Raw genomic sequence first — 13,236 nt, 5'->3', positions numbered from 1 at the left:
ACCAGTTAGAAATGCGCGCAAGATAACATGGGTCATTAATAACAATAAAATAAAATGATCTGGAGGGCCGGATAGAATTACCCAGAGGGCCGGATCCGGCCCCCGGGCCTTGACTTTGACACACGTGCTCCAGACGGTTATACTGCGTTGTTTGATCATCCAAGTTCAATAATTAAAGAATAGGTCGGGTTCTCTTTCACTGGTGAATTCTTATGATCCAAACAGACGTATGTACCAACGGGACATTTCATTTTATTTCCTTGTTTTTTACTTTTCAAAGTATGTTATTCAATGAGCCGTTCTGATTCCCGCGGGCCTGTCCCATCGCATTTCAAAGCTTAGCGCCACATTCATGTTCGCCCACTTTCACATCACGCTGGAATGTCCTACTTTATAGGAGGCACACCTTGCAGAAACGACAGGTACAGTCACCTTGCCAACTAAAACAAACAAACAAACAAAGGTGGGAAGACATGAAAAATTATTTTTTTTATTATATCACATCACAAAAGAACAATTAATCTCAGAATAAGAAGCAGAAATAGAGCAGACGTGCTTATATCAGTGTCATCAGACCACAAATAGGATGACATAAAACCATTTTATGACTTTGGTGGGAAATAGGTGCACTGGCATGCCTTAAAGTGAAAGTCTGGTCTAAGTACAAGGCTGACATAACCAGAAACTGTGAGCCAATTTATAACACACCCACTCTGTGGCCAATCTTAAACAAAAAAGAACACATATTTATATATAAATATGTGTGCAAGAGTTATATTTCTTTGACTATCAGGCTTTAAATAGAAAAGGTTCACTGTGTTCCCAAGAAAAGAACAAGTTCTTCTTTACTGCTTTACTTTATTACTTTTCATAAAATAAAAAAAAGCTTTGAAAATTGCACAACAGCTTTTTTAATGTTAAACATTTGACTTAAAAAGAGCTAATAATAACGTCCTAATTAATTATGCTTTTATAAATTAACATGTATAGGAAATTTTATTGAAAAGTGTACTTGAACGCATCTTAATAATGAAAGTTCAATCATTTAGCAAACTTAAAATGATGTCATTAAAGCAACTTGTGTTTTAAGATGGTTTTGATTAATTAAAAAAGTAAAATACAAATCTGTTATGAAATACAAATTATTATTTATAATCATAACTTATTTGTCAGTTTATTAAAGTGCTTATAAATAGTAAAAGGTGAGGTAATTAGTTGAGAATTAGGCAATAAAGTTTCATTTTTAATTTTAAAGCAACAAAATACAACAGATTTTCCAAAAATAACAGTTTTCTAATCAAAGAATGAATTTCCAAACTCCAAGAAATGAAATGGAAGACCTGACTTCCAAGAACAGCAGCAGCATCCATTACTTGGAGATGGAGCGTCAGTCATGCAGCCCTGCAGGCCTCCTTAAATGAAGACATGGTGGTTGGAACTTAGAGTTACAGGTTTGGCACAACAGGATCTGTCCTGCTTTTTGCTTGTCAATTTTTTTTTTTTTTTTTTTTGCAGCCTGACTCGCAAAACTGGCTTAAAAGAGCGAATGGCGATTTTCTGGCTGCGCATCCAGTCTGTTCAGCAGGTTAGGTGACATTCCCAAATCACTTTTTAAATCAATAATCCACCAATAATGCACGGTTCTATCTTTATTTGCAATTATAATTTAATAAAATGATACAAATCTACAAGAAATGCAATAAAAACCGCAGCACCGACGGAATTACTTTAAGCTGAGGGGAAGAAAAAAGAAACATCCGGGATGAGAAGAGAAGAGAAGAGAAGCGGTCTCTTTTCGGGTGTCTGTGTCCCCATCAGAAACGGTAATCCGTCCCACCGTGCGGGCTAAACGGCGCGTTTATTTCGGTGCGCGCACATCCTCGTTCGTGCGCCGCACGCGTGTTTCTGCGCTCTTGTTGTTGATACGCGCTGTCAGCTGAGCAAAGAGTACAGCCTGCTGCGGAACAGCCTGTTCCCGGCCTGGCACGGAACGGGTTACAGGTCAGGGTGTCTATTGGAACACAGTGTTCTCATCAGCAGCGGTACAGCTACAGTACAGCCGGAACATTGTGTTACTTTGTGGCTGCTTTCCAAGACCTGCCCTTAATTTTACACTAAGCGCCCTCCCACAACTCTCTTCTCGTTTCTGCCGCCCTCCCTCCACTCTGTCTGTCGTTTTTTTTTTCTTTCTGTATTTCTCTACCTCTCCACAGTGTCTCCCCCGGTGTCATTTTGAAGTCAGCGCTCCATGTGGCTGCTCCACCGGCACGCGCACCAGTGAGGAAAGGAAAGGAACGGCGAGGGGGGGTGGGATAAAGGCTCTCCAACCATCACATGGGCAAAACGCTCAGCTGTGAAGAAGACATCCAACATTCGCACCTGGAGTGGAGGCAGAGATGTTTTTGTGAGCGGATCACGCGCAGATGTGAGTAAACCTTTTGAAGTTGACGCGTAAAAACTAGTTGGTTTGTTCTAAACATCGGAAACAATGCTGCAGTACAGATGTGGAAGTGACCGGTACAGATGTGAAATAGTTGGAGTTGTAGGTGAGAGTGGATGAATGTGGTCCCCCGAGGAAGCGGATGAGAACATCCAGACTGGATTAAGTGTTTCTTCAGAAATTACAGGTTGTATTGAGAATCAACTACTTTTTTTTTTTTTTACTGTGCTGATTCATCCAAAACAGCACATAATGTCAGCTCTAAATATACGTAAACCAGGTGGCATGAAAGCACAATTTCTTTTAATACTTTGGTTTTTAATTCAAAAACCAAATAAAATCCGAGAAAGTTGTGCTCCATCCTTTATGAGAAGTTTCTGCTGGCATTCAGTACGCACACTGTGTACTCACATGTTCAGGTATGAATTAGCGGGATGTGAGACAGAATGTACTGATACGCTGTGTGCGTCTGTGGATGTGATCTTTGCTTCATTGTGTTGGTTTTGGTGCATGAAGCCTCCATGCCATCTTATCTGTACTCTTTTCCTCCTCTGTGCGTCACACTTTTGTTTGTTTTTAAATACAAAAATATGAATGATAAAGACAACTTAACCTTTTGTCACCACTAATTACTGATGATGGGAGTGAGTCATGTCGCCACTTTTGCTTGTTTTCTCCCACTTTAGGTGTCATGTTTTTGCGATCACTTCTTGATAGAAACTTGCTGTTTTTGTCCAGAAATGGGAGCTTCCTCGTACGTGAGGGACTCTTAGATTGGCGAACGCCGCCAGGCTTTGCCAACAGGGATCTGTGAATAGATGGAACATTGTGTTCAGAGACACACGCATAGGCACACTCACACACAGACAGACAGACTTGCTTAAGTAACATCTTTAAATGACATCAACGGTATATAAAAACATGGACGAAGGTGTTGCTGCGGATGAGGGAGAGCTTTGTGTTCTCTTGCATCCGAGCGTTTTATGGTCTCCAAACTGATGCCACTCAGACGGACTGAAGGGAAGTGAAGATGCCACAGCGTCTGGAATTTAAAATATCAGACTTGAAAAATGGACAATCATAGATTATGCCTTAAAGCAAGTTTTAAAAAGGAGTGTTTATGTTTCTTCAAAGTTATTCTCATTCTTAGGATATAAGAAAGGCGGATAGAGAAATTAAGAGTTAGAGCAACCTGCTGCTCAGTGGAGTTCATCAGGATTTAGATTGTTAAAAAAAAAAGGATTATTCACATAAATTCTGCTGGGCATGAATGAATCTGTCTGTGAAATCTCTATTTGTGATTCTTTATAAACTCTTAATATGGAAAAAACACAGTGTTCTTTAACCGAGTGGCTCTTTGGAAAACCATAACCAGATTAGGACTGGTTTAATTTAACCAACTTTATCCAATTATTTGTTTTTACGACAGGGGTCTGCAAGGTCCAGATCCACATGAGGGTCTTTAATCTCTCCATGTCGACCGTCGGAGTCAACAACTAAAACTACCTAAAGAAAACAAATAAACAAAGCTAGCAAACTAAGACTACCAACCCCAAAGTAAAATAACAAAACCCAGCAGTGGTGAGGACAAAAAGGGGAAAAAGAACCAAATAAATAAATAAAAGAAAAAGAAAAGTAAGGATTACTTAATTGGCATTTATTTGATTAGATGAGATACATTTATAAATTGATGATAAACTATGTAGGTTTCTACATTCCTGTTAACCTGCAGATGTATTGTTCGCTCAATCCTACCTCCAGAATGAACAGATTTTATATGTAAAGCAAAACTTTGGTTAAAAGTTTGATCTTTTATGAGTTAAAAACACATATTGGTTACTAGCTGTCCAGGGATGATCCCGTCTTTTATTTTGAAAATAAGTTCTTTAAAAAAAAAAAAAAATCACATTTTGAGAGATTCTAGATTCTATTTTTGCTTTACAACTATAAAAAAGACAAAATTCCTATTTATTATTAAAAAAAAGAAGGTCCTGAATGCCAAACTAAACGGCTCCTTCTAGGTTTTAATCAGTAGAAAACGAACCCAAATGGCTCTTTTATTGTTAAAAGTTGCCGACCTCTGACCCAGGAGGACAGAAAGTACTTGATGAAAACATGATGTTCTTCAACTTCAAAGGACGAGCTTTCCTGTTGATGACTGAACATGTGTTGGCTGAACCACTAACTCCTGTTAGATCCTCGGAGCAGCTGCTGTCTGTGGTGTGTGAACTTCTTACCTTCTGTGTTGGATCTCTCTCAGAGTGGTTGCTAACTCGTCTTTAGACTTTTCTCACAAGATGATGGAGACTGACAGTTCAGGAGTTGTGTGTGAGCTGCCGTAATCAAACATTTAGCTCCCTTTTATCATCGCTCTCATTGTTCTGGCAAGACTTGAGTTGGAATTCTTTTCGCCGTATGATGGAGGGAGGTTGTCACGGCAATCGTGCTTCTGTCAGGATCCGTACTTTGTGTGCAGACATGTTTCTTAACATCAAGTGTCAGATCTGAATTTCACTCATTTTTACACACATTAATCACAAGTTATGGTTTCTTTCTGTTACCGTGGCAACAAATTACTAAATGAGTTTGATTTCTTGAAAACAAGATTCAATTAAAATAACCTAAAAGAGTTTGATGTCAAGGTATAAAAGGGGGGTTTGATTTAAAAGAAAATATAATTACCAATTTACATAAAATCAATTTGATTTGGAATTATGTTAAAGTTGTTTTTTTTGTTTTAGATTCTTTAATCTACTACTCTTTCTGTTCACTTACTGTCTTTTATTTTATTTTTTTTAATCATCTTGGGTGGGTTTCTGTAACACACCAACGCAGGATTTTACTTTTTCTGTTTCTTATGTCTTTTTTATGTGTGTAAATAAATGAATAAAATCAAATTAATGCAAATACACTTTTGCTAAGATGTACACATAAATCATAAATTGATGGTATAATCCTATATACTCGATTTTCACAAATAAAACTGTTATTTCAATCATAATATTCATTTTATTCAAAATGTCTCAGAAATTAGTGTAAAAAACATATTTTAAACACTAATTATATGCATATTTTTAGTGTTGTTCATTAAATAGTTTGTTTCTGATTTAACTATGTGATAATTATTTCTGCTTAACGTGTTTTTACAAATAAATTAATTATTCCTTCAGTATTTTTTTTATATCAGCATTGATATTAATTAATAAATGCAAAAAAATCATATATTTACATTTTATCTGTCAATACAACTAACAATGGCAAAAAAAATGAAAAAAAGTTAATTTTTTTTACCATATTTTGGGATCTTGTTCATTAAAATGAAACTGGAACAATGTTTTTTTTTTTTTGAGAAATTGTGCCAATAAACCATATTTTTTTTTAAAGTTAAATCAAGAGATGTTGTGGTTTTGTGGTCCAGCACTGCAAAAAAAAAAAAAAAATGTTAGTAACTTGGAAGTTTCTGTCAGTTTTCAAAGAAAGCTGTTGAAACTCTTAATTTGCAACTGTTAGTCAGAACTTGACATCACACATTTAAAAATAGAACACTTCTTTAATGTGAGGCTTTTTAATCACCCAAAAAGAACATTTTCTGCTCAAAATTCCGTATATTTCATTTGCTATAAGAGCAGGAAAGAGTTAAAGTTGAGAAAAGTCAGCACGGTTAATCTCTTCACAGTATATTTTAATTAATGAAAGAAAGGAAATGAGAAAAAGATGCGTTTAAGTCATCAAACCGACTCACACATGATATCTCTTGAGTTCATCAGGGGCTTCGCTGAAACTGCTGTGATGTCTGTTTGTCTTTGTGGTCACAGTTTCGGTCTGAGTCCTTCAGACAGCTTCACCTCCGTCTCACTTACGCCGTCAAAAAGAGCGGTAGTTAGACGGCTGCTGCGCTCGTGAGCACAAAGGGATGATCCGACATTACATGTAGAGCTCATCGCACCGCCATCAGCTGATGAAGCTTTTCCAGCTGTTTGCACATTTCTGTTTCAAGTTTCACAAATCAAATTATTTTATGTAACCTGTAGGCTTATTTATTTATTTTTGATGTTTTTACAGTCTTGCTGTTTGATGCCCAAGCGCACACATGACTACCGATCGGGATTCGCCCATGGACGGCCCGGTAACCACGGCTGTGTTTGCTGCTAAGGGCGTCGATTTAACGCCAAATAAAGACCAAGGAGTTATCAAGGTGTTTACTGTCATTCCTTCAGGGTCTTTTCTGCTTCTTGAATGCTGAAGTTTGAGATGTCCCGACATGTTCGCAGGTGGTGCAGTGTCCAGGGTTTGATGTGGACCGTCCGATGATTGGGGACAGAGTCACTGTCCATTACACTGGAAAACTGCTGACTGGGAAGAAATTTGACTGCAGTCGGGAGCGTAAAGAACCATTCTGCTTCAATGTGGGCAAAGGTAGCCGCTCTTACACACCAGATTTGATGATTCATAAAGGAAAATGTGAAAATAGAGGATTTGTTTGTCATCTTAACACATCCTAGAACTTAAAAAAGAGGTAACTTTTAGAAGTTCTAAAAACTAGAAAGGATGATCTAAACTGTAAAAAGTGAAAGATCAACTAACAAAAGTTCTGTTACATATTAGTTTTCATCAAATTACAAAATTGAGTTGAAGGGCCGCCATGATTAGTCGCCAGATCAACGACAAATCGACTATTTAAATAGTCGACGATTGCTTTATTAGTCGATTAATTGTTAATTTATATTACATGGAAATAGTAAAAATAGTTCCTTGTTTCCGATGCTAACTTCATTTAAATCTGTGAACGCTTAGTAAGCATTCATACTATAGTGATTCTCCTTTCTGTACGTTTTTCGGCACATAAAAACTCATTCACACTTTCAGAGATTTCATCAATTTGGTATAAAAACGTTCAGCTTATTCAGGACATTACTGCTTGGTAAAAATGAGAAAGTCCTCAAATTTCAAAAATTTAAGTAGATTAGCAACAAGCCTTTAAATATATTCATGGACTATGTTTTCATCTTTTATAGTAATTTTAAAAAAATGGAGTTTAGCTTATATTTTAGCAACATGCTAATGTTTTTAATAATTAAGTTTATTGAGGAATTTTAGGTTATTTTGGACTTTAGCTAGCATTAAAGCAATGTGCTAGCTTTTTTTTTGACTAATTTGACATCTATTGAGGATTTTAATGCTAGTTTGGAGTTTAGCTACTATTTTAGCAACATGCTAACGTTTTTGGCTAATTTGTTATCTACTGGGTTTTTTTAGGCTAATTTAGAGTTTAACTTCTATTTTAGCAACAGGCTAACATTTTTAGTAATTTAGTTTACTGAGGAGTTTTAGGCTACGTTTGAGTTTACCTAGTATTAGAGCAATGTGCTAGCTTTTTTTTGGACTAATTTGGCATCTACTGAGGATTTGAATGCTAGTTTGGAGTTTAGCTTCTACTTTAGCAACATGCTAATGTTTCTGACTAATTTAGTTTACTGAGTAATTTTAGGTTATTTTGGAGTTTAGCTAGTATTTAAGCAATGAGCTAGCTTTTTTGACTAATTTGACATCTACTAAGGTTTTTGGGGTTAATTTGGAGTTTAGCTAATATTTATGCACTAAATATTTTTGCAAAATTGGCATTTATTTGGGATTTTTAAGGATATACTACAAAATGTTAAGAAATTGAGATCAACTTCAGTGCTCTTTCATAGTTCTTTAACAAAATTTCCCATCTTTGAGCAAATTTTACATTTTGCAAATAGCTTTTGCATTTTCAGTAAATCCTTGCAGCAAATAGTCAACTGCGTCGCCATTTAGAGCAAACAGCTTTAGCCTCTTTAGCAACTACTTTCAGCAAAATTCCTTCACACTAGCATTATCGCAGGTAATGGAACTTTTGTAGTTTTATCTTGTTTTAATACCACAAACTAATGAAGGACAGAGGCTGCACGATTCATTAAAAGTTTAATAAACCATCGTCTTCATTGTCTTTATTTATAGTTAGTTTAAAGCTAATGATTGTTAAGATGTGTACTGATTAGTCGACTAATCAGAAAAAATAATCGGCGATGTCAAATAATCACTTGTGGCAGCACTATTTAATAGTTTACTCAACTTAAACATTTATTTTGATAAAAACGAAAATTTTAAATGTAACGAATTACAGAACTTTTGTTAATTGATCCAATGTTTCACCTTTTACAGTGTAGCTTCTTGCATCATCATTCTGATTGGTTATTGTGAGATATGGAGTTAACTGAGTAATTTAGTAAGTTATTTTTTTCTCGATTTGTCCAGCCAGCATCAGTGCTGAGAGCAACCTTTACTTTGGTGTAAACAACAATTCAGGACAAGCGATGTTGTTCTTGGTAGCAGCTGTGTGGTTCGTTTTTTTAAATACTGCCGGCGATAACATGTGCAGCTGGTGACCCGTTATAAAAGAAATCCTGTAAACAAGTGAAGCTTTTAGAAGTTTTGAAGTTTGAGAGGAACTTTAGCCACACTTTAACAGACAGGAAAACTCAGAGGAAACCATAAATATCACAGAATTTCCTAACAAAGTTTGTGAGTTTTCTTATGACTTGTTTGGAATGTGCTCATTCTGGCTTCCACACTTTGATATGTTATCTCATTGGTTTATTTTAGTGGTTGAATAAAATGACCTTCAGTTCTTGAAGGGATTCGTACTTTGTCTACATAAAGTTTTTCTATTCTTTTAGATTTTGCATTTGAAGTTTGAATGTGAGGGGACATAAACTTGTTTATGAAAGTGGATGATAACTTAAAATAATATAAACTCATTTGATTGTTTAATACATACTTCAGCTAAATTCAAGAAATTATTATTATAGCTACATTTATGAATTATCATAGCTTAAATTAACTACTAGATTTAACCAATAAATTGACTTAATTCTAATAAACATTTATTTATTTTTCAAATTTATATCATTGAACCAATTTTTGCTTGTTTTAATAAAAAAAAACAATTAAACTGAACAAAAGAGGAACTTTTATTAGTAAAATTAAGCATTCTTTAAAAAAACAACAACTTTTTTTAACACAAATTGCTTCAAGAAAACATTTATATATAGAATAAATGAATAAATATCAGACATTTTATGATTCATTCATTGAAAATATTAATCTTTTGAAGCCCTATAGAGTGCAGCAACAACATAAAGAGATAATATATATTAAAAAAGACATGCATACTAATACTTTGAGAGTTATGTATGTGGAAAGTGTATAATTGTTCATCAAACTGCACTAAATATATGTATGTCTATATTTAATTTGAATAATCAAATGATCAATTTTACCATTTATAAGGAGCCACGTTCAGTAATAATTATAGTAAAAATAGTAATTTGAAATATTAAATGTAAAACTCAGTTTAATTGAAAACAATCAGCTTCACGCTCTTTGCAGTCCTATTTTTAATCAACTTTTTTAAATTTAAAGACAGGATTTTGTGGTTTCACACTCATACTATATGGTTCTTTATTTTTTCTGCTGAATCAAAAAAGTATTTTTTTTATTTAAATCTGTTCTGCTTCCCCTCAAATCTTCTTTCAGTCTGACTTCTGTCAGTCTCCACTTCTGGTTTTAAAGTTTATTTTGACATTTAATTAAAAAAATCTGACATGATTACATTACATTATGGTACCTAATTTAAGTTTAAAGCTCCTCTTATGTTATCAGCCAATCACACTAATTTATTTTAAGAAAGCAATTAAATAAATAAAATGTTTCTGCTTATATTGACTTAATTTAAGGAGTAAAAGGTTTGAGGTGAATTTCAAGAAAATCCTTCTCTGTCCAGTTGTTTGCCAAACGGAGTACGTAACCTGTGAATGTTATCTGACAGGACAAGTCCTGAAGTCCTGGGATATCGGAGTGCTGTCCATGCAGAGAGGAGAGGTGTGCACTCTGCTCTGTAAACCGGAATATGCGTACGGATCCGCTGGAAATCCCGACAAAATTCCCCCCAACTCCTGTGTAGTTTTTGAGGTAGGTGTGCTTCCTCTCTGATAACTGTGCTGTGTGAGGATGCAGAGAGGAATCTGCCTCAATGCATACCTCCCAGATAACAAAATAAAGGTTTAAGAAAAACAAGACCATAAAGTGCATTAGTTGGAAAAACAGATCAAGTTATTGTTAATTCAACTGTTCCTCACCTTTTATCCAAGACACTTCATTCATCACAAATATCAGTGTGTTTATTGAGGCGTTATTACAGGAGGGAGGGGCTCCTCAGCCGTACTAGCAGAGTAATAGTGTCTATGACAAATATAGAATCAAAGTTCATTTAATCTAGTTAATTATTAACAAAATAAAAGCTGTATTTTTTTTAAAGCTAGGTTACATTCATTTGTGACCACAAACACCTGTACAGATTCTCATAGATTGTACAAAATATTTTTCTAAGGAGCCCCTGAAGTGACATATAAGTAAAAAAAATTGATCCTAAAACTTAAAGTAAAAAAGAATTCTGGTTAATAACTTATACCAGTTATGAACCATATTTTTTTTTTTAGCTTAAATTTTTGGAAAACATTTTTTTTCTTTAGTTACTATCTGGTGAGCACAGTTAATAACAAGAAAAAAATACTTACATTTACATTTTTTCTTCAGTTTGTATCTGGTGCTCACCACTTACTATCTGGTGAGCACGGTTAGTATCTGGTGAGAACGGTTACTATCTGGTGAGCACGGTTACTATATGGTGAGCATGGTTACTATATGGTGAGCACGGTTACTATATGGTGAGCACGGTTACTATATGGTGAGCACGGTTACTATATGGTGAGCACGGTTACTATCTGGTGAGCACAGTTACTATCTGGTGAGCACAGTTACTATCTGGTGAGCACGGTTACTATCTGGTGAGCACGGTTACTATCTGGTGAGCACGGTTACTATATGGTGAGCACGGTTACTATCTGGTGAGCACAGTTACTATCTGGTGAGCACAGTTACTATCTGGTGACCACGGTTACTATCTGGTGAGCACTGTTACTATCTGGTGAGCACAGTTGCTATCTGGTGAGCACAGTTACTATCTGGTAAGCACGGTTACTATCTGGTGAGCACAGTTGCTATCTGGTGCTCACCACTTACTATCTGGTGAGCACGGTTATTATCTGGTGAGCACAGTTACTATCTGGTGAGCACAGTTACTATCTGGTGCACATCAGTTGCTATCTGGTGAGCACAGTTAATATCTAGTGAGCACGGTTACTATCTGGTAAGCACAGTTACTATCTAGTGTGCACAGTTACTATCTGGTGAGCAAAGGTTACTAACTGGTGAGCACGATTACTATCTGGTGAGCACAGTTACTATCTGGTGAGCACACTTACTATCTGGTGAGCACAGTTACTATCTGGTGCACATCAGTTGCTATCTGGTAAGCACAGTTAATATCTAGTGAGCACAGTTGCTATCTGGTGAGCACAGTTGCTATCTGGTGAGCACAGTTGCTATCCGGTGAGCACAGTTACTATCTGGTATGCACCAGATAGTAACCAGAAAACTTCCATTTCAGAAAACATTTTTTCCAGTTATTATCTGGTGCGCACCAAGTTAGTAACGAGAAAAAAAAAATTACTTTCAATTTTAAGATTTTTTTTTTACAGTTGCTATCTGGTGCGCACCAGTTAGTAACCAAAAAAAAAAAAATTTACTTCAATTTTTTATTTTTTTTTTTTACTTCAATGTCCCTCTACGGCACATGTGTCAAAGTTAAGGCCCGAGGGCCAGATCCGGCCCCGCTGGTAATTATATCCGGCCCTCCAGATCATCTTATTTTATTGTCATTAACGGCACGATGTTATTTTGCTTTTATTTCTGACATTTTTTTATGTAGGGTAAAATATTGAAAGGTTTAACCTGATTTATTCTTGAATATTATTCCTGTCTGTTTTTATTCATAGTAATGTTAAAAACTATGTTTTCAAAGTTTTAAAAATGTAGTTTTATTTTGTTCAGTAAATGTTTCTCCTGTGCGGCCTGCAACATAAGGTGTGTTTTAGATTTTGGCTCAATGTGCGATTGAGTTTGACACCCCTGCTGTATTATTCAGTGCAACAGCAAAATAAAAAAAAAAGTGATCTTTTGATTTCTTTCTTTTCTAGCCAATCAAATATCCTCCTACTTTTCAAAGAAACACTTTAGTTTTTGAGGATTTAATTTGTATAATTAAATGCTTTTGTAATATATTCATGTCTCCTCACATTTCTCAGAAATGAAATCAGCATTTTGTTCTGTTTGTTTTCAACTTAATTTTCATAGTTATTGAGGAATTAAGTTTTTGGAAGAAAAAGAAAAAAATGTTACTCTTTCATAAGTTTGACCAATTTTTCGAGCATATAATAGTTTATCATTGAAGTGCAGTTACGGTTTGAAGCCTTTTCATTTTTTTTTAAATAGAATATCTTTATTTCTAAAGCACTTTTCACAAGAAGAATCACAAATTGTTTTGCAAAAGCCCAACATAAAATCAAATCAATATTAACAAGGTCTCCTAAAAGTCAAAATAAAAGTTAAAAATCAACTAAAAGCTTTCTTGAATAAAAACGTCTTGACCTGGGATTAAAAAAAAACAGAGTCAATTTGATGCAAATCAAATAAACAAGACAATAAAAACTTAAGCTGTCATAAATATGAGAATTTTACATGTTTTATTATAAGAAATAACACAAAAAATCCTAAAAATTAAGTTTATATTGTTGCCTTTTTTAAATAAACGTATGCAGTTGAACATAGAATAAACGTATTGAGGCAAAAGTTTAAAAAAGCTGAAAAAAAGG

At 35.0% G+C, this 13,236-nt stretch overlaps 1 protein-coding gene across 1 annotated transcript in view; it reads left to right on the top strand.

The window, feature by feature from the left end:
• Positions 1–1,190: 1,190 nt before the first annotated feature.
• fkbp5 (FKBP prolyl isomerase 5) overlaps positions 1,191–13,236 on the top strand; it is a 20,583-nt gene continuing 8,537 nt past the window's right edge. Inside the window, exons 1-4 of the mRNA XM_024269598.2 lie at positions 1,191–2,425; positions 6,503–6,635; positions 6,712–6,856; positions 10,293–10,435. Coding sequence (XP_024125366.1) covers positions 6,531–6,635; positions 6,712–6,856; positions 10,293–10,435 — 393 coding nt within the window. The 5' untranslated portion in view covers positions 1,191–2,425; positions 6,503–6,530. The remainder of the gene's footprint in view (positions 2,426–6,502; positions 6,636–6,711; positions 6,857–10,292; positions 10,436–13,236) is intronic.

This window comes from Oryzias melastigma, linkage group LG5, assembly GCF_002922805.2.
Source record: "Oryzias melastigma strain HK-1 linkage group LG5, ASM292280v2, whole genome shotgun sequence".
NCBI lineage: Eukaryota > Metazoa > Chordata > Actinopteri > Beloniformes > Adrianichthyidae > Oryzias > Oryzias melastigma.
Note: the sequence above shows the minus strand (reverse complement) of the source record. Positions and strands in the feature narration are given on the sequence as shown.